Source organism: Branchiostoma belcheri, unplaced genomic scaffold (assembly GCF_001625305.1).
Source record: "Branchiostoma belcheri isolate BF01 breed outbred unplaced genomic scaffold, Haploidv18h27 scaffold89, whole genome shotgun sequence".
Lineage (NCBI taxonomy): Eukaryota > Metazoa > Chordata > Leptocardii > Amphioxiformes > Branchiostomatidae > Branchiostoma > Branchiostoma belcheri.
Window position 1 is genome coordinate 280,763 of NW_017804564.1, and position 22,195 is coordinate 302,957.

Sequence of the window (22,195 nt, forward strand, 5' to 3'; positions counted from 1 at the left end):
AAGAACCAAAAAAAAAACCCGTAAAAGTAGAAAGACGTATTAAAAACGCGAAAATACTGCCAAAATACCGAGCGACCCTACCTCTGCTTGGAGAGTAAGAGTTTGGAACAATTTAGATTGTATGGAAGTGAAAATATACTCGTTCTAGAGAATGTGTTCTTATCATTCTAGTATCTTTCTTTGTTTTGCTTCAATGCCAGCACTAGAGGTTTGGGCTCATTCAGATTAATGTACATGTATCACGAAATATTAAAAAAAGACACTGTCAGGAAACAACAGACAGAGACAGACGATTGAAAAAAATAGAGAATCGTGAGTAACTAACTGTAAAATTGCTTTTATTTGGTTCTAAATAATTTCATTGATTTTGTTGAGGAAAAAAATTGTGTTTCATATCAGCAAACGTTTTGGTATGTTTATTCTCTCAGACCAACTTGTGTACATTGACTAGCAATCTTAGCATGCAATTCAAGAAAACCTACCGAAAGTTACGCTGAAAGTTTTCTATCTTACAGTACAAACAGGTAAGAACCCCTTGAACCTTTCTTGTTCTGGAAATGTTTTTCCTCAAATCTGTAAAGATAAGATCAACTACAAACGCACAGTAACTTCCTAGACAGTAGCGGGGAGAATATTTTGTAGGTTGGGGAAGGAGAGAAGAATGTGTTTCCTTCCTTTCCGAACTTGTTTAAAATTCCAGAACTTGGAGAGGAAACGCAGGAGGAACTGAGTAGGATTTTTAGGAGGGTTCAGCTTTAACCTTGACAACAGTCTGGCTGTTCCAGTAAAATTACTTGTTTCTGGGACTACATTTAAAAAAGTCCCCTTTGGTAGCCTGGACATCTAGAATCCATTGGCCAAAATGCATACTGTAAATTTTTCTGGACTTCCATTTTCCTTCAAAATCTCTAGCTCTTGCAACTGGCTTTATTTTAGCGGTGACCTCCATGAATATATTTTTCCAATGTATGAGTAATCAGAGTATTGTACTAAAGACTTGTTTCAACTGCAAATTTCACGGTAAGCTCCTTTTCCCCTGACCATAAAAAAGAATACAGCAAAACTAGTAATTTACAATGTAACAGGCATCCCTTGCCAGACACTGGCCCATGTTTTGTCACACTTACATTTAGCTGATGTGTATGAACTAAAGTAAATGAAGGTTAGACATCCAGGTAATACGATACGCCAAAAAACAGTTACTCAAGCAACTGGATATGATTTTGAAAAATCATATCCAGTTGCTTGAGTAACTGTTTTTTGGCGTATCGTATCATATCCAGTTGCTTGAGTAACTGTTTTTTGGCGTAAAGTAAATGTACATAAGTCAAATCAGGCGGATCTACAATCCTGACCTTCGACTGTGTGAGTTAGCAGACATGCCTGTGTTGTGTCAGGATTACCACTCAGCCCCTACAGTACATCAAGTTTAGCCTACTTGTTGAGTTAATGACCCCTCCTGGGAGTGATCCACACAAATGGCTCCTCCCTGGTAATGAATTAGTGATAGAAAAACTGACAAACAGTAAAACACCACAGTCAGGAGGAAAAATTATCTAATTAGGTCTAATTAATCTAAACTTTTTAATGAATCCAGGAAGAATAGATTGGAATGATTTGTCTAAAATAATGGATTTTCAATAAAACATCAAATTCAATTTTGATATTCAGGAAAAAAATGGAAATAGCTTACTGGTAGTTTTCTTCCTTTTTAATTTTTACATACTTGTGTGTTCTAAATTGGGATAGGTATTTTATGTTTTCCAGAATTTATAGTTTTCCTGTCGTGTAGTTCAAGCATTTATTGCAAAAATAGCTTTTTTGTTCATTTTTATCCTGATCTGAATATTTTTACATTTAGATGATAATTTATTGCTGTGTAGCTCTTTAGAATGATTAACAATTTAACTGGATCTGCGTTATATTACTGTGTTCCTCCGTCCTCATTGTAATTTATTTGCAGTAATCTCAAGTCATATAGGGCAGAAATAAGAAATCCACCAAACTCTAAGCAGTAAGAAATTGTCTGGACTGTCTTACAAAAGATAGGGCCTGTTTTAAAGGCCAGATGGGCTGAAAGGACAAACAACAAGGATTGTATTAAAGTCACTTCTTACAAAAGCCATGGTGATGACCTCACTGTGACCTGACCTGGAGGTGAAAGGTCAGGTCAGGCCAAGGTAAACTATGTGACTGTTTAACATCGCACAATACAGACTGAGCCAATCAAATGACACATTCTGAATAATAGATAGAAATACAAAATATGGAAGTTTACTGAAAGTGAACACCCCTGTGTTGTATTGAGCATGGTTTAGTCCAAGACATTGTGGACATTTGTATGAACCTGTCATTCTCTACTTCTGCTTTATATCAAATGTCATAAGTGATAAGTCCAATTTTCCTGGCATTCAGTATGAAACCCTTAGAATTATGAGTCACCTTTTAGTACTGGCGTTTACTAGTCCCCCCTAACTTGTTGTGAACATGGTACATTCCAAAGCAAAATCAGAACGCATTGTTGACATTTTGTATGAACCTTTGTCATTGATTTCTGACCTGTAAGACATCATTAGTTCAATTTTTCTGGCATTTAAAAAGAAATCCTTTGAATCATGAGTCACCTCTTAGTTTCCTTTACTAGACCCCCTTAAGTTGTTGTGAACATGGTTCATTCCAAATCAAAATCATAACATAATGTTGACATTTTTTATGACATCATTAGTTCAATTTTGTAAGACATCATTAGTTCAATTTTCCTGGCATTCGGAATATAGAAAAATCTCCGGAATTTTTGCAAGTCACCCTTACGTGTGGGCAGACGCGTATGCAGCAGGTAGGAGGAATTCCTGACCTGGCGTGATCGGAACACTCAGGCTTACCCTTACAGGAAGGTCTTCCTTCCTTTAACTGGAATTTTGCAGAATGAGACATGCACTGGCACGTGTACATGTATGTGTCATCCTCCAGCGTTTAAAATGTTGTCCCAGTTTGCCATAGATACAAACTTTCAGAAATCCACACACAGATTTATCATACTCAACTAAAAAGTAAAAGCAATTCAGCTACACACAGGCTCAAGTTAGCAAAGTGTTAAAAACCCTGAGAGAACATGACAACTTACCAAGGTACATTTGTAAAACCAACACATGGAGACCATATATAGCAAGATAATAGACATTAAGCAAGGACAACAAATCCTACAATCAAACGGTTTAACCGCTATTGTAATTTGTAATTGTAAGATCTTTCTAAAAAGAGAAAAAAGTTGTTGGTTGGGGGACACAGGTTTCCTTGACGGTAATAACATATAATAGACAATGCAAGGACAACAACAACAAATCCTACAATTAAACAGCTATTGTGAAAAGATCTTTGTAGAAAAAGAAAGAAAAATAATAAGGTAATACGGTACTATCAATGGACTAAGCAAGGACAACAGCAAATCCTACAATTAAGAACCTATTATTGTAAGATCTTTCTAAAAAGAAAAAAAAGTTGTTGGTTGGTTCATTGGTTGACACACTAGAGATTGTCTGGTAAAATAATAGTTTAGCAAGGACAACAAATCCTACAATTAAGCAGCTATTATTGTAAGATCTTTGTTAAAAGAGAAAGAAAAGTTTTTGGTTGGTTGGTTGTCAGTGACAGGAAGTGCCAGAGGGGTAGACCCATATGTGGTAAGTGTCTGTGTGAGAAGGGTCACTGCTACCGGCTACGTAACGTAGAGGTGTGCTCTTCCTCTGTGTGGACAGGAAGTCAGGCTGTGGGTGGACTGGGGGAACATTTACTCAAGTCAGTGTCAGGCTGTCTTCGAAACAGGAGGGACGTATAGAAAGGACTTGTAGTTTTTAGTGCCCTCAAAATGGCAACAGAGTCAGAGAAACGGTCTTCTTGGTCAGAGAAACGGTCTTCTTGGTCAGAGAAAAGGTCCTCTTGGTATAAGGTAGGTGTCTAGAAAGATCTACTGTCTTTCTTTCAAGTTAGACTGTTTGGGATAGGTTTAAGTTGATAAACTCAGTCTAATGACTCAGTATCGGGTGTCACATGTATTTTAAGGGACTAAGAGGTTTTTATTGTTTTACTTCCTATTAGAAACTCTAGTTGAGTTAGAACAGTTTGCTTGGTAGTTCAAGTTCTGTTACTGTCGCTGATATTCTAGGCAATAGATACTTATTAGGATACTTAGTTTTAACCTTTTATTGAAGACTGACAATGGTGTCATCTTCTAAAAGACAGTTGTTATATTTTGTCATAGAATTTACAGTCGTGGACTATATTTAAATTTTTTACCTGTAAAGTGACTCATATAGTAATTTCTTAGTAATTTCTGGAGATTTCAGTGTGTGATTTTGGGTATTTATAGACAGGATGACAGGTTCGATGTTATCAGAGGTGGAGCATTTCACCCTGTAGAGTATTTCAGATTCTCAGACTAGATAGAATAACTTTTGACTTTCAATTGTGACAGACAGATTTCGTAGTCAGATATGAAACAGCTACTGACAACAGTTGTTATCAGCTAACAGGAATCATAAGTGTTCTTTATGGATGTATCTTCTGCATGAGTAAATCAGAAAAAAGGCTTTGTAAAGCAAATATAACTGCCATGGGTTGTTTAGTCATTTTTAATTGTTCTGTAATTTTATCTATTTCAACCAGAATTTTATCAATTAATTAGACTAAAGCTAAGACTGACAACATTTCTACTGATTTCTTTTTCACATTCTCACAATGGAGAAATTGTTTTTCAGAACAATACCAGTATTTACAAAGAAAGGGGGGAAGAGGCTTAGTAATTATGTAGATTCTTCTTGGCTTGGCTTTACTGGTAGTAAAGCACATAGTAATTTCCAGAAATATCACATTGTTTCCAGAAATTCCTAGAAATTGTTTGTCACTCAGTACACTAACTACCAGTGTTTACAGAGAAAGGTGAGGAGGGGCTCCCTATGGCCCACAGGGTCTCCTGTGTTGTCAGTCATGTTGAAAGTTGGTTAATCTGCTGTTTACAAAGAAAGGTGGGAAGAGGCTTAGTAATTATATACTAGTAGTAAAGCACCTGGCAATTTCCAGAAATATCACAAGAAACTGTACTAGCTTTACAGCAATTGTTTCTCAGTAGACTTAATTTTTACAAGACACTGTTTACAAAGAAAGGTTGGGGAGGGGCTTAGTAATTATAAAATAAAAAAAAGTCCTGGCAATTTCCAGAAATGTCACAAGAAAGTAATTCTAGAAATCTCTAGAAACAACAATAACTACATTTGTTTACAAAGAAAGGTGGGGAGGGGGTCCCCTGTGTTTTCATTCATGGTGAAAGTTGGTTAATCTGTTGTCTGACACGACATCAGTCACTTTACTGTCAGCGGGAGTGTCAGCAGTGATCACAGTAACTACCTGACCTGCAGTAACCCTGCCTGGGGTAAGGCAACAACAGTCTCATTTCTTGGTTTGGGTTTTTCTATAGAAAAACAAGTGACAGAGCGTAAAAAATGGCCTAGGCATCGTATGTATGATTATATATAAGCCCCAAATGCTACAATTATAGGAGTCATGAAGCCAACATGCCAGACTGGTTTGTAATATAACTCAAACTTTTAATCAAACCATCGCATAATATTGATAGATGGAAAAATTGTAACAGATAGGAAGTAAAAGACTGTCTTCAAATTTTGGGGAAAAAATATAAGCATTTTGCAGTTGATTTAGAACCCGAGTTTTATTTCGTTGCAAATCAGAAAAAAATTAAGAGGGCGAATCCGAAAAACAATTATTTATGAAATTGTTGTAGCTTAACTATGAAATATTGATTCAATGAGGGGTCTCCTAAGACCTGTCAAGAAGTCAGCACCTTAAAGGAAGGTTCGTGGGAAATCTTAAGACTTTTGTCTGGCGGGAGGCAGCTGCAAGACTGGATTGACCATGGCTATGACCTTGAGACCGTGAAGGTCAAACCTTGTTCCCTGAATTAGTTTTAGTACGGCTGTGCTGCAGAATAGAAAAGGCCCTTTCATGGAGTTTTGTCCTGTCTGAGTTTGGGTACTGTGGGAGGGGGGTGGATGTGTTTTTATAGCTGTATGTTTTCAGTAAGAAGAGACTGTGTTTTGAAATGCAACTGCAAAGACCTATTGTATGATGTTATCGAAAGGGTCATGTTGTGATAATGCTGTAATTACACAGAAGGTCCCCAGGCTTTTTCATATCTTTTGTGTCCTTGACTTTTGTATCTGCAGTTTAAACTTTCCCCTACATATCTGGGTTTTCAAAGCTCTTTGAGTTTAAATAGAAGATTTGGTTTTGTTTCTAGTTTTGACAATTCTTTTTCTCTATTTCTAAACAACTGACAATTGTCATTCTAGTGATATAGCTACATGAATATAGTTTGAACAGAATATAATGACACAAAGCAGTGCACATGCATTCTTCAAGAAGTCTTTACTTCTGACACCTGTTCCTTAAAGTAGACTCTGTCACCATGGAAACCTAGTCTTAAGACATGTAGAGTGTCCTTGAGAAATTGTCTGCCATCCATCTTAGCTGACAATGTCCATGGGAGGGGGGTGTGAAATCTGACTAATGAATAGCCCAGGTCATTTATCATCTTGAAACTGGGGTTCAACATGGATAGGAGACAAGACAGGAACAACAAATCAAAGATCTCATAAGCATAAGTAAACATACAAACAGACACACCAAAAACAAAACAAGACTGATCAATTGGAGGTACAACATGTATGGGTAAAGGGATGAAGTCTGCCATCTCTGATTGCCATCAGTTAGTAGCTACAGCAAGAGGTCAAATGTGACTGTCCGCTAGGTCAACTCTTTAAGGACTGGTGGTCGTGTTTTGGTCTCATTTCGGTATTCTTCCGCGTGGGTACTCTAAAGTAGATCGTACTAAAAATTAAATGCGTGTATGGATGTGTGTTTATATCCGCCAGAAATTGCATTTTAGCTAAGTCAGTTGGCGTAAACCGCTTGTGATATGAGAGGTTGTTTGTATGTGCTAAAATTAGTGGGTAAGTGTTGACATCCGCGCGACAGGTCGGATGTTTACACGCTGTTGTGATGGGTAATGCGGTCAGGAGGTAGCAGCGCTGGAGGACCTCTGGCGGAGAGTGGCCAAGTGCAGTTTATAAATAAATAAAAAGAGATTGTTGGGTTAGATCTGGTTGGGAATTTTTTGACGTAATGTAGGGCCATTGTGCTCAAAATTGATTGGATAGACTAGATGGCTGTCATTCAAATTATTGGGTTTTGGCCTATGTAAAGTTACGTATTTTGCCATAGGCGGCCATAGTTAACAAAAACTCAAGAATGAGACCTTAATAGAAATGAGAAATATTCACCAAAAATCAACGATTAGTGCTAAGGTCCCAATTTTTGAACAATGTTTGCCCAGGATTTAATGTCCGATTTTTCAGCGAACGTTGCATTGCGTAACCACGCCCGTTGCCATGGCAACGGACGAGGCCATTTCTGCGGGGGTTGATGCACACCGTCCTTTCATCTTACTCCGTTTTACAAAGATTTACAGTCAAATAACGTTTTGAAAAGCTGACATAGTCAATGATACATACACTAAAGATATTTCCCTGACTACCAGTGTTGCGAAAGACGTCTATGAAGCAAGGACTGACAAGCGCAAGCTTGCAGATTTTATGGAAATCGTGTAAACCCAAATTCACGGACAGCACATGTAAATCTTAGAAGCGTCGATTACGGATATTAGATCTTCATATGAAATTGTGGCTAGAGTTAAGGAACCACAGAACAGGAAAAGATTCAAAAATTAATATTATATATATGTGCACTTTGCTTTCAGGAAAAGCGTCAAATGCAAGTCAATCCCACGCGCTACGAATTGTTTAAACAACCTTGCCAGCAGCCTGACTGTCCACCCACCTAATATCGCAAGCCTGACAAGTAGGGTTATCTGATTACACCCCAAAGTAATACCCATTACGTGGCTTGATTAATCTGGCCGAAATTTGTGCCATTGTTACCCCCCCCCCCCCCTATACACACGCACGGATGCACGCATTGAGTCTGAGGCGCACTCCCCCCCCCCCCCCGCCACTTTGGGCGGTGGATCCTTACCCTGCCCCCCCCCCCCAACTAACGGAAAAACACCCGGCACGTTACAGCTGAGGTGAATTTGTATCCCCCAGACTTCCAGACTGCAAAATCATAAAAGATTTCGTGGATTTCTACTTAGGTGAGAATGGATATATTATGCCAAAGCATTACTGTAACTTTCATTGGAAAAGTTTCTGCTTTGCTCTGTGCTAAGAACGCTGTCTGGAATTCCCCTTCCTTTTCTGAGTGATAGTTTACGGTCAATTTGGCCTCTTTTGCCTTCATTCTTCTCGACTTGTAGAAAAGGGTACTCTTGACTGAAGTTGCCTCGCATTTTTGTAAGCCAGGATCTGGTGTCACCTCTATAAACCACTCCCCATTCCCGCCTAGGCTGACTTTTAGAGTGCGCTAGATGCACTATCAGCAGCATGTCGCTTATTTCTTCTTACCTCGGGTTCAAATTTTAGCAAGTTTATATGTTTGGCTTTACTGTTGTTTGTGTCATGTCGATGTCTTTGCTTTTATGGGCTTGTCCTGATGCGACATGCACCTGAATGTCGCTACTGATGCTATGCCTCATTTGCCAGCATACACGAAATGATCAGCATCGTTCAGATCTATCTCTTGCTGTCTACCAAGGTTTACATGTAAACAATCTCATACAGAACACATTAATCTACCCAACGGTACGAAAAAAAAATTAATTACCGTTTCCGACACGTCATAAGGGTAATTAAAGATATATGTTGTACTTTTTCTCCAAACTGCCAGGTGGCGCTGCTCATACAAAAATTTAGACGCAACTTCATTGACCCGTTGCTTGGTAACGGAGTGACGTGAGACAAAATCTTTTTAAGAGATTGTTAAGGGATGTTTATTCTTTCATTTAAGACACAATCTTAATAATCAATGGTTATTAAGGTCTCATTTCGGTATTCTTCCGCGTGGGTACTCTCAAGTAGATCGTACTAAAAATTAAATGCGTGTATGGATGTGTGTTTATATCCGCCAGAAATTGCATTTTAGCTAAGTCAGTTGGCGTAAACCGCTTGTGATATGAGAGGTTGTTTGTATGTGCTAAAATTAGTGGGTAAGTGTTGACATCCGCGCGACAGGTCGGATGTTTACACGCTGTTGTGATGGGTAATGCGGTCAGGAGGTAGCAGCGCTGGAGGACCTCTGGCGGAGAGTGGCCAAGTGCAGTTTATAAATAAATAAAAAGAGATTGTTGGGTTAGATCTGGTTGGGAATTTTTTGACGTAATGTAGGGCCATTGTGCTCAAAATTGATTGGATAGACTAGATGGCTGTCATTCAAATTATTGGGTTTTGGCCTATGTAAAGTTACGTATTTTGCCATAGGCGGCCATAGTTAACAAAAACTCAAGAATGAGACCTTTTTCTCTGTCTCCAAGTCATTGATTTAAGCCAGTCTTTAGTCTAGACATTTGTTATAAAGCATCATGGATAAAGGGGTGAAGCCTGCCATCTCTGATAGCCCTCAGTTATCTAAAGCTCAGACATGCCAGTCCGTTAGGTCATTTCTGCAAGGTATTCATGTTTTTCTCTGTCTCCAAGTCAGTGATTTAACCCATACTTTGGACATAGGTTTTAAAGAAATACAGCAAAGGGGGAAAAAGAAGAAGGGGGTGAAGTCTGCCATCCCTGGATGCCTTAGGTCATGTGACAGTCCGCTAGGTCAATCCTGTAAGGTGTTCATGTTTTTCTCTGTCTCAGAGTCAGTGATTTAAGCCAGTTAGTTGGGCAGGAGTCCCTGTGAGGCAGCAGCGTGGGCGTAGCTGTCAAGATCAGTGTATGATAATGCAGCAGGGGACGTGAGGGGACTCGCAAGTGTCACCGGCCTTCTGTTGTGTCTGCTGCCTTCCAGTAACGTACTAACTCACTCACACACAGCTTGTTAGTGTTTTTGTGTTGTGGAGAGAAACAGTTGTTGGTCTACCGTGGAAGCCTGGATGCCCTGAGGGACAATAAGGCCCAGGATGGATGTAAGGACAGTGTCTGTTTGTCCTGTAATCTATAGGTCCTGTTGTGTCTGCTACCTTCCAGCAACGTACTAACTCACTCACACACACGGTTGTTGTGCCTGTTTTTGTTTTGATATTGTTGAGAGAAATATTTGTTGGTCTACGGGAAGCCTGGATGCCCTGAGGGTCAGGATGGATGTAAGGACAGTGTCTGTTTATGTACCTGTAATCTTAGGTTCTTCTGTTGTGTCTGCTGCCTTCCAGCAACGTACTAACTCACTCACACATATAGCTGTTGTGCTTGTTTTTGTTGTGGTGTTGTGGAGAGAGATTGTTGTTGGTCTATGGGAAGCCTAAGGGCCAGGATGGATGTAAGGACAGTGTCTGACTGTCAGTTTATGTATCTGAAATCTGGCCTTGAACCTTGTTGTGTTGATGTTTTGGTTTGCATTGTGCAGTTTATGTTGACCAAGGGGTCCAGTATTCTATCATGAAGCTTCAAATTGTGTGTTGAAATGGCCTACAGGGTTTTCTTACGTGTATTACCTATCGTTGATGAAGGTCCTACTATATAGTAAGATGTTCAAAGTCTTCTAAAATTTTGTATTTCTTATCATTTCTTCCAGGTGCTTCTAAGAAATGAGTACCATAACTTAAGGTGTACCCTAAGGTTATCTGTATTTCTTGTTCTTGATTGCAGGTGCTGCTAAGAAAAGGGCCCTCCCCCACCTCCTAAGAAAAGATATGCCCTTGTCTTCAAATGTTTTATTTTCTTTGCACCAGGTACTGCTAAGAAAAGAGCCAGAGTGCCCTAAATGTCCTTAAGGTGTACCCTAAGGTTTTCTTACATGTATTTTCTTGTTGTTCCTTGCAGGTGCTGCTAAGAAAAGAGAGGGAGTGCCCTAACATTTTCTTAAAACATTTTCTTCTTGTTGTTCCTTGCAGGTGCTGCTATGAAATGATCCATTGTGCCCTAAAGTTTCCTTACAATGCCTTTTTCATGTTCTTGACTACAGGTGCTGCTAAGAAAAGAGCCTGAGTGCCCCAGTAAACCTTCCTTCACAGCGAAGCGGCCCTCCCCCACCTCCACCACCACTCCCATGTCCTTCAACACCTCCCAGCTCACCTGTCTCATCAGTGAGAAGGAACTGTGTCTGTACGAGAAACTCGGGGACGGGTCATTCGGGGTCGTCAGGAAAGGGGACTGGACTACACCGGGAGGATGCACGGTAGGGAGAGTCTTCTTTTGCTTTTTGCTTATGTTTAAAGGTATTAAAACTTTTAATCTAACAGTTAGTAACACACAGTTCCTCTGGTCTTCCTCAGTAGACTGACCCTGTGAGGCTTGTCACGTGGTTTTGCTAAAGTGTCATGTCAACACTGGGTCAAAGGTTTGAGTGAAGGGTGATGGGCCCTGGGCAATATTTGAGTCCGCAAATGGCCCAATCTCTACCCATGACAAGTCTTACACAAGTTTGACTCTATGCAATATCTGACAGCCAGCAAATTTGAAAATCTCCCTTCATCACATTACATCTGCTTGGAGATAAACTACAACATCATTCATTACATCTCTGTCAGTCTGAAAAGACACAATCATATATCTTAACTAGTTCTATCTCACTTTTGAACAGGACTTGAACCTGAGTGTTGTCAGTTAAACTAACTCGAGATAGCCTGACATGTAGTCCACCTGCCAACACACAGTGATATTTGCAGAGAAGTGGAGATTAACTGCAATATTGTCCATTACATCTCTGTCAGTCAGTCTGAAAATAACACAATCATATATCTATCTCACTTTTAAACAAGGATCATCTGGATATGGATGTTGTATTCGTCTGTTAAACTAACTGAGAGACATGTAGTCCACCTGCTAACACACAGAGATATTTGCAGAGAAGTGGAGATTATGTAAACGTGCGGGAGACAGGGCAGGGAAAAGTAGCAGACAGAAACTCTTCAATATTTGATGAGTCTGAGCCAAGATTCGTACACAGGTTAGGGACGAACCATCGTAGATCATGGGAATGGGTTGGACTCAACTGTAAGGAATGGGCTGTTGCAGATTATCTACATTGTGTAGGATTTTCACATCTCCCCCCTAAAACGATTTTCAGGCTTGTAAAACTGTGAAAGGCTATATTTTTATGGTTTTGGTTTTTCTTTTGATGCCCATGATCATGATAATGAGCCATCTGGCATACTCATTTTCACCTGAGCAAAGTAAGGAAAGTCGTGTAAAGTGCCTTTTCCAAGGGCACGAGGTTGGTGGTGACATGGCAGGATTCGAACCCGGGACCTCTTGGTTCTGAATATGAGCCGAATGCTCCGCCATTACGCCACACAACCCCACAATATGTCCCACATTTTTTAAGGGGAAAATTTCAACTAAGAACATTGAGTAACTATTTTCTTGTGTCTTGATACATGTAGTAATTTTTTTTAAGCGAACACTGACATTTGTGTCTTAAATATTGGGCAGTGCAGGCAAGGCCACGGAAGTAAAACTGATGAATGTTTTTACCTAGAATATCTTGACGTCAACATTACTCACTTCCTTTATCAACCTAAGTGGGTATTACCTAGACCTTTCACATTCCCTGTACTTCCGAACAACTCCCTTGACAGAATTTCCTCCTAAAATACCTCCAAAAATGTCTACAATGCTCGCAAAGAACTTTAAGTACTTGAGTCGAGGGATTTGACATGTCGAAGTGCTAAGGTGCTTTGTGCAAAACTGTTATTAACTGTGAGTCACAGGAAGAGAGTAAAAGGGCCTTTCAGAAGGGATAAAATGGGTGAGAAAATCGGGAGCGTTTAAACTGTGCCCATCCCTAGTCTTATCTGCCACTATTGTGTTTTTCTAGCTTGTAGTAAAATCTAACACGTAAAGTGACGTTTATCGCTATCTTGTCAGGATGCAGGAAGTTGTAAAATATTGCCTTGAAGCGACACACTAAAATATTAATTTCTAACCCAGATAAAAAGATAAAAGTAAAAGGCAACTACGGTTTTACTGTGCCTACATCAGAGAAGAAATACAGAGCATTGCGTGCCACAGAAAAATATGTTCAATTTATTGATGTACCAACCAGATGAAACTATTTACAGACAGTATCATATTGATTGTTGTGCTGTTTTGACTATATACTTACTTACAATTGCAGTTTCTATCACTGAGACTTAAATGAGAATCTTTACCGGTAAAATCGCCAATTCTACCAGCTTGGAGTAGCTACCCTGACATAAATATATGATATCCTCAAGAACTAAGGACATGATCTAGTGTTTCCAAATGATTCATGAACTACAAACAAACACACACACAGTGCTGACAACCAAACGACACAACTCACTAACTTTTTATGCTCAGGACTTTTAAAACCCTTTAAACTTTAACAGTCGATTTACCAAAACATTCTGCCGATTTTAAGTGCTGACGATTGTGTTACAAGTCGTTCAGCAACCTTAACAGGATGTTTTAAACGTGAGAATCCTCTCGTGCGTAACACAGTTCTACTTATTTCCTGTCACTCGCCAGGAAGTTTTAACTGTCTTGAACCCTGGAGATTGTCAATAACAAAAGAACCTCCTGGTTTGAACTGTCAAAGGTCCCGGAACAAGTGAACTCACTACATGGGTCATTAAGTTCAGAGCCACTCTGTCAGTAAGGTGGCACTTACATGGTATTTTACGTGGGACAGTACATGTACGTTTGGTTACTCAAGTGACTGGCATTTTCTTAGGAGTGCAGAGGATATGGTTTACATAGTACGTGTATTCTCACATGCAGATGTCCAAGCATGCAGTGGCTAGAGCAGGAAAGTGTTTTCTTATCAATATTTTTTTCCGTGTACCAAAGTATTGGTTTGTGTGTCTGTTGAAGTAACCATGGCTTCATGGAGGGTGGGAGGTGATTTTGACAGTTGATTGATCGGGAGGTCAAGCCTAAAATCTCTATACCATATTGCCTTTAAATTTTAATCAAATTTTAGTTAACATTATGTAGTGTTCTACAGTGCAATATTTTACTTCAGTAATGATCATATTATACCCAAAATTCAAGCTCTTGTTTATTAAATCTTTATTAAAATCTTTATCTGGCTTCTGAGAACATTTTTCAATAGTCCTGAAAAGTAGTTACAATCGGTCAAGACCAACACCTTATTTAGCAAATATCTCTGTCAGGATTGATTGGAATGACCTGTGACATTGTTAAGGTTAAGGTCAAACAACTTACGTGAGGGAAACTGGAATGTTAACGAACTTGGCCCAGAGAAAGGAGAAACCGTCTTTGGTGACAGTTCCTTTGCAAACCTGGTCAGAACGTAAACAAATTAAGTCTGACACGGTGGTACATTTGACGTCAGCACTAACCACAGATGCCAAGCTCAAGGCTAAGCTTTTGTGGCAGTATTCCTGAGTCTACCCAATAACAGGATGTGAGCTATTTAGTGGTTAACTTGTTGGTCGCTTTGCTGCAAAACACCACGTCAGGGCCTGCTGTTGATCAAAGGTCATCAACCTTTTCTGGTCTCCCATCATATCAATTTTCAACATCTGTGAATTTTGAGTGAGTTACATAAAAACACTTGTAACATGTAAGTTACATTAGACTACATGTTATACGTGAAGACTTCTTCTTAGGTTGAACTTGAAGTGTAGTGTTTGAGACAAAGTGTAATGATTAGTTTTTCGATATAGTTGATAATCTATTTCTGTCATAACAGATCTAAAGTTCAAAATGGCAACTTTTTAGTGTTTGCTCTCATTCTAAGCGCTGTTTGATTTTGACACGAATGGTTTGTAATACTTTTCCTCGCATTTTTTGGAGACCTAAAATGAATTCTGTATCTAACTTTTTTATAATTTGTTGTAAAAGAAAATTTACCTAGCCTATTTACTTTTAGATTTATCAGATTAAGTTCAAGGTTAACACATTAAACAAAAACCAGCGAGCTAACTTGATGTTGCCCTCCTCTGTTGACTTTCCATGATAAATGTTAACTCCAGCCGCTATTCTTATCACCCATTTGCCTCACAAAAGACTTTGTCGTCCTTCCAAATTCTGCTCTGTCCAGAGTTCAACAAAGTTCACGGGCCAATTTTGGTCCTAATACAGGGGTGAACCCACAAAAAGGGAGGGGGGCACCACAAGAACAATGTCGCAGGTTTGTGATTGTGTTAAACACAGGAAGTCTCACAGCTTGGGGTGGATCAACTTCAGTGGCGTTATTCTTATTGTTCATCCACTGCGTGATATGTGTCCTGGATACTTGATACACTTAAAAGTCAGGGTCGGAAGTATGGGGTGAAAGTCGGTGACCTCTGACAAAGTCACAGGAAAGGGATTGTTCTGTAGCACATTGACTTTGTCTTTCTCTATAGAAAGAAAGCCACTGTCACAAAAATTGTGGAAGCCATCTTACAAAGTAAAGATATATTATATGTTGGACCAAGATAGTCTGCAGTTACACCATTTTCCCCCCTCACTATGTTAAAAAATTACAGACACAAGTAAGCACACAAACATACTAAATACATGGGGGTGGAAAAGACATGTTGCTCCAGGACCTTTTTGCCTCCTCTTTAGATTAGAAGTGCCTTCATGCAGAAAAGGGCCTGAGGAAAAAAAAAAGACAGTTTACATGTATTCCATACATACTTTTTTGAAGACTGATATTCAATAGTGACATTGGACTTGGAGAAGAGTGATGGATGTCACTACAAATATCTGGAAGTAATTTATTCAGTAGTAGAGTCTGCATTACCTATGAGTATTGTTTACCTGGATGTCTAACCTTCATCATTGCACATGTTGTTGAACACTTCTCTCTTTTTTATTTCCCAGATCCCAGTAGCAGTGAAATGTCTGAAGAACGAGGTTCTGGTCCAGCCGGATGCCTTCATGGACTTTGTGAAGGAAGTAAACGCCATGCACCAGCTGGACCATCCCAACCTGATCCGCCTGTACGGGGTGGTGCTGTCCTCCCCTCTCATGATGGTTGGTACAGTCCTGACTGTATGGTGTAGACTAGGGGATCGGGTCAGTCCATACAGGATTTAGGGGTGTTGAAATAAAAAAAATATAATCAAAAAGTTATTACATCAAAAATGTCAGTCAAAGTCTGAAAATTGTAAGCTCACTCCAATGATTTAAAATTTTCCTAAATACTGTATATCGCTTTGTCAATAATGCTTGCTTCATTGTTTCTAGGTAACAGAACTCGCTCCCAAAGGTGCTCTGCTAGACAAGCTGCGTAAGGCTGGCCACAGATTCCCCATCGCCACCCTGTGTGAGTACGCCATCCAGATAGCCAATGGCATGGCTTACCTTGAGTCTCACAGGTACATACACAGGGACCTGGCAGCTAGGAACATTCTACTGGCCTCTAACGAAGTGGTGAGTAACAAAGAGTGCCCCCTAGTGGACTCTAAACGAACTGCAGGGTTTATTGTTAAACTGATTGGAAGAACTTGTAAACCTAATGCTGACAGATTCTCCCAGAATATATTTTAGAATACGAACCCCAGGCCATGTCTAGAGTAGAGACTTCCCCTTGTACATGTATTGTTTTTTTGTAAATTGTTGCTGTGAATAAATTTTTAGTCCTGACGGCATGCATAGAATTGGTTTGTAAGAATACAAAGAACATCATAAAATGTTACAATACTGTTACCAACATCTTAGCTTATAAATATCAGTTATTCTTTTGGCTAAGCATAATTATAGGCGAAGCATTTAGCATACAAACTTCTGAAGTTGTCTATTGTTCTTTCCCAGGTAAAAATTGGAGACTTTGGTTTGATGCGAGCGCTGCCACAAACAGAGGACTACTATGTCATGACGGAACAGAAGAAAGTGCCTTTTGCATGGTGAGTCCACTTCAGCCAAATCTAATTTTAGCAACACAAGGAACCCACTGTTTCCTACATGTAACCTTCACCTACAGCCTTCATGGGAAGACCAACAGTAACATTGCCCCCTAGCACTTGATTGTAAAACTGCAGAGAGGTGTTGAACACTTCAAGCTCATCCTATTACTGCATGTTTGTGATGTAAAGAAGGATAAATCTTAAACTGTTTCTTGGCAACATTATTTCTGTAACTCTTACCGATAGGCTTGGCTCCTGAAAAGAGAGTGGTGTTGCATTGCCTCCTGGCTGCTGACGTTGGAACTGCAGTGCAGTGTATGATGCTTTAGCACAGTCAGTCAATGGGTGATTACAAGTACAGTCAAATCTGCTAAAGAATGCCACTTAGGGGACTCAAAAATCTGGTCTATGTGGTGTGTACAGGTGGTCACTGTAGACAGGATTCTTAATGCTTCTTTCAATGGGGAAACCATTTAAGGGACCAGCAAGGTGGTCATATTAGACAGGTGGTCCTTATATAGAGGTGGTACAGGAGACTTAAGGGAGTCTTTATTTCCTTACAGGTGTGCACCAGAGAGTCTGAAGAGCCGCCATTTTTCTCACGCCAGCGACACGTGGATGTTCGGGGTCACCCTTTGGGAGATGTTCACGTACGGGAACGAACCCTGGCTCGGGTACAACGGTACACAGGTAAAAACTGTTCTTACACTTTTCCTACTGCTGATGCTGAAATCACCACCCCTTTGTGAAGTGAAAGGTGGTACAGCCCATCATTTTGTCATTACACATAATGCTCCAACTATTACACATTACATGTGTAGGGGGTAGGAAGTGGTGACACATCTGGTGTCGATTATGTAACTCCCGGATAAGACCAATAAAGGACAGGGACCCAGTGTCCCTGGGATCAGTCTGGCCCAAGCCGTGGTCTAGTGTGGTCAGTCATTCCTAGCAGCATCCAGTATATATAATACTGGTGGCAGCGTACAGCGCTTTCGAGCGCTCAACCCACGCCATACCGACGATGCCGCCCGACTAGGTAGCATCCCTGACCCATCGATCGACCGCAGCCATCGCTACCATGCTGCCCGATCCGCCAGCCCGCTAGCCGGCCACACCGACTCGACCCCTGACAGCCGCCATGCCGCCCGACACACCAGACCGCCGCTCCGTATCCGGCCACACCGACTAAGGATCCGTCGACGCTGTCGCTACGTGCCACGACCTCTTTTCTACCCAGCCGTGCTCCCGTGAACCAGGCCTGGTTTTTCTGCCCCTCAGCATGGTGTCGAGGACGACACCTTTTGTGAAGGGGGGCCAGTGTAGGGGGTAGGAAGTGGTGACACATCTGGTGTCGATTATGTAACTCCCGGATAAGACCAATAAAGGACAGGGACCCAGTGTCCCTGGGATCAGTCTGGCCCAAGCCGTGGTCTAGTGTGGTCAGTCATTCCTAGCAGCATCCAGTATATATAATACATGTATTTTTCTTTAAAACTACTAGTAAGTTTTAGACAAATGTGTGTGACTAGCAAGATTGATCTTTCTGATGTCTTTCATCTTCTACTCCACTACATGTATGTTTGTGCCTTTCTTACTCTTTTACACCTTTTTCTTCTTGTTGTCAAACCAAACCTATGTGACCATAACATAACACAGCAACATAGAACATAGTGTACTTTTTGGTTTTCAACTTTCTCTCCAATTTCATAAACATGCATGGAGTACCAAGCTTGGCACAGAGGCTCTTGATTGTAGTCAACCATTAAGCTTTTTCTTCTCACTATAACATGGAACAAAACAAAAACCTCAAATTTGCTTTACTCTTTTGTGATGATAAGACACATAAGTTGATAGACCATTTGCCTTTTTCCAACTTTGGTCTCTAATCATAGTTCTTCTCTGGTCTCAAACCACACTTTTCTTTCTCCATAACCCATAGTTCCATGTCCAACATCCATGTCCTTCCTTCACAGCCAGACTTTGACCTTGAACCCCCCTGTGGTGAAGGTCGTGTACATCCGGCTACCATGGTAACCAGCTTCAGTCTCCGCAGGATTTGCACTGTTGGCTCCTGGCTTGTCTCACTCTTAGATCTGTCATTTATTGTGATCCTGTATTTATCAAGGCTACAGAATTTTGTGTGTTGTGAATTGCTGATGTGGCTCATGAGAATTCAAATTTGAGGTGGTTGCTGTCTTTCTCTCTTTGTTGTTCGTGTTTCTTTCTCTGACTTGTCTTTTTGCACTTTCATGTGATATTCAGATTATGATAGTCAAGTGTATGTATCTGTCCTTAAAAATGCACTTTGGCATGTTGGAAAAAATTTGACTGAATCAGATCATTTAAAATACACACCTGGTCCAACTGCATTTCTTCCAAAAGAAATGAAAGAATTGTGCCTGTTTTTGGAATGTGCACCAGAAAAGCTCCTGACCTCACCAAGGAAGTGGCTGAAAAAAAAATGTATGCTTTTTTGTTGGAATTTTGGGTAATTAATCCGATGTTTGTTTTGTTCCCAGATCCTCCAGAAGATAGACCAGGAGGGTGAGCGGTTACCCAAGCCTAGTGACTGTCCACAGGACATCTACCAGCTCATGATGCAGTGTTGGGCGCACAAGCCCTGCGACAGACCCACGTTTGAAGCTCTCAAGGACTTCCTAACAGAGGTGAGATACTGTTGACCTGCCAAAAAACAGTTATTCAAGCAATTGGATATGATTTTGGAAACTGTCAGACGATTCAGGTAGCATCCACTACCTTTTGTCAGTGACACTGGAGAGTTGTCAGAAAAGACACTGACGAAAGGTAGTGGATGCTACCTGAAACGTCTAACCGTTTCCAAAATCATATTCAGTTGCTTGAATAACTGTTTTTTGGCATATCTTGTTACCTGCATGTCTAACCTTCACCGACGTATATTGTGAAACTGTTCTACATTTTGTATTTAGGATAAACGACGAAATATCTTTGTGGTAGTAGAAAATCATTTTGCACCAGTTTTCCATGTATTAAAAATCTAAATGTTCTGTTCCCCCAGGCCAGACCGCCGGAGTACCGTGCAGTGAGTAAGTCTAAAGATGATGATGACGGAAAACTTCCCATGGACACCGGTGACATCATCACCATCATCGAGGGCAGGTCAGTCCGATCTTCACTAATGAAAGCTAACAAGGCTGACACTCAGGCTAGATCTTCACACCTATTCCTGTCAATAATTTCATCAGGTTGGCAAGAGACTGTTTAAGAGGTTTCAACAAACAGTTGGTTTTTGCATCTGACATCTTAGTGTAGCTGCAGTATGATCAGAACTAGTCATTGTTGCCCTGAAGAAGGTAACTGACCCATTGATTGTTGAATAAAGAACCCTGAGTTCTTAAACTGTTCACACCTTCTGTATAGTGGTATCATCCTTGTTTATGCCATGTTTTTGTGGGTTCTGGCCAAGTCTATTCTTTAGAGGGGGTGCTCTAAAGAATAGTTTAGCTTCAGGTGTCAAACTTCTACACCTACAAGAACCCAACACATTAACCAAAAGGAGTAGGGTTACCAATACTATTGTTCTTGGCTGAAAAATTGAGCTGTGGCGAGAGAGCTTTGCACTCCAAACTTTCAATCAGGTGCCTTATGTTGAATTTTAACTCAAAACTTTTCCTACCCTCCAGAGCTGAGAACTACTGGTGGCGGGGGCAGAACCGAGGCACGCTGCAGATCGGGCAGTTCCCGCGGAACCTGGTGGTGCCGAAGAGCGGTCGAGTGATCGCCGACATCAGCAAACCTCTGAAGGACAGCTTCATCCACACTGGACACGGCGCCGGGGACACCAAGTCTGAGCAGTGGGGACATCCCGATCACATAGACGAGTAAGTCTGACTATTTAGACTTTTTCTACAGTATTGACTTCTAAGTACAAAAAAGTATTGCTTTGGGAGGCTGAGCTGTGGGTTTGTGTGTCTGTTTGTCTGCATGGACAGAGTGGGTTGATTTGTGGTTCAAAGGAATATTGACAAGCAGAAAGGGGTCAGACGCATGAAATGGGGTGAGCTTGATGGTCACAAAAACTAAAAAAAATTCCCCAAATGCAGAAATGAGTTCTTGTTGTCATCTTTACTGGCCATTGACAGACTTAGTATGCCACAAATACGCAAACACAAGCCTTCCGTGATTAAGGTTTGTGACAGAGGAAGTTGAAGTCTTTAGACTTTGCATGATATTAAATATACATGTATATGTCACAGGGGAGATTGGAATCCAGGGGAATCCGGAACTCCCCTAGGGGAGATTGGAATCCTCCTAGGGGAATCTGGAATCCTCCTAGGGGAGATTGGAATCCTGATATTCTGATCCCAGATTAGTAGTAGAAATACTAGAACTCATTCTTTTTCTGCCCAACACTGCTGATATGCTCTTCAACCAATCTGTAGAATTCTGCTTTCTGCTGCTGTTCATCCTCCGCCATGACTTGATCAGTATGCTGTCACTTTGACTGGCTTGGCATGGGGAACAATCCCTTATATACCAAGTCACTAACTAACTGGAAAAACTGGTTTTTGATTCACTATCTCACAATGGCCTGATGCAAATATCTGAGTCTGATTTACATATTCACTTACCTATGCTGAATTTGATTGAAAGTTTAGGTGTGAAATAATATTCAGTCTATTTTCCAAAGCATTTTGATGCAATCAGAATTTCTCCTTTTAAAATTGGAGATTGTAATAATTCCCACTTGTCCTAGGGGAGATTGGGATTCCAATCTCCCCTAGGGGAGATCGGAATTCCAATCTCCCCTAGGGGAGTTCCGGATTCCCCTGGATTCCAATCTCCCCTGTGACATATACATGTATATGTCCTGTTCACACTTATTTTAATCCCCATGTACTTTTTTTTCCACAGAGTGTACCTGCGAAACCCCATGGACCCTCCTGACCTGCTGGGCATAGAAGAACCCAACAGCCCCATGAAGAGACTGCCTTTGGCAAACAGAAGTACGTACAGTATAACTTTCATATCTTTTTCATGCACACATAACACTTCACACATGTAACTTTGTGCGGTACCTCTTTTATACGTAATGTGATAGTGCTGATACAGATGTGGTCCATTGAGATAATACTAGTAATGCATTGAAGTACTTTGTTTTTTGATAGGCTCCTGGAAGTATTGTTTTGGGTGGCTGAGCTGTGGGTTTATGTATGTATGTTTTCAGACAGAGTAGGTTGACAGCACTTGGGGAGATTGACAGACAAA

At 40.6% G+C, this 22,195-nt stretch overlaps 1 protein-coding gene across 4 annotated transcripts in view; it reads left to right on the forward strand.

The window, feature by feature from the left end:
* The window catches only part of LOC109487503 (activated CDC42 kinase 1-like), a 64,311-nt gene that overhangs the window by 37,081 nt on the left and 5,035 nt on the right, over nt 1-22,195 (forward strand). For 3 of the 4 annotated variants that reach the window (XM_019791495.1, XM_019791498.1, XM_019791497.1), the window contains 9 exons: nt 11,083-11,295; nt 15,921-16,073; nt 16,287-16,472; nt 16,854-16,945; nt 17,509-17,635; nt 19,468-19,614; nt 19,986-20,086; nt 20,611-20,808; nt 21,842-21,933. In XM_019791495.1, coding sequence (XP_019647054.1) covers nt 11,083-11,295; nt 15,921-16,073; nt 16,287-16,472; nt 16,854-16,945; nt 17,509-17,635; nt 19,468-19,614; nt 19,986-20,086; nt 20,611-20,808; nt 21,842-21,933 — 1,309 coding nt within the window. Of the gene's footprint in view, nt 1-3,850; nt 3,947-11,082; nt 11,296-15,920; nt 16,074-16,286; nt 16,473-16,853; nt 16,946-17,508; nt 17,636-19,467; nt 19,615-19,985; nt 20,087-20,610; nt 20,809-21,841; nt 21,934-22,195 lie in introns of those variants that run through there. The other variant, XM_019791496.1, reaches the window with a different exon arrangement.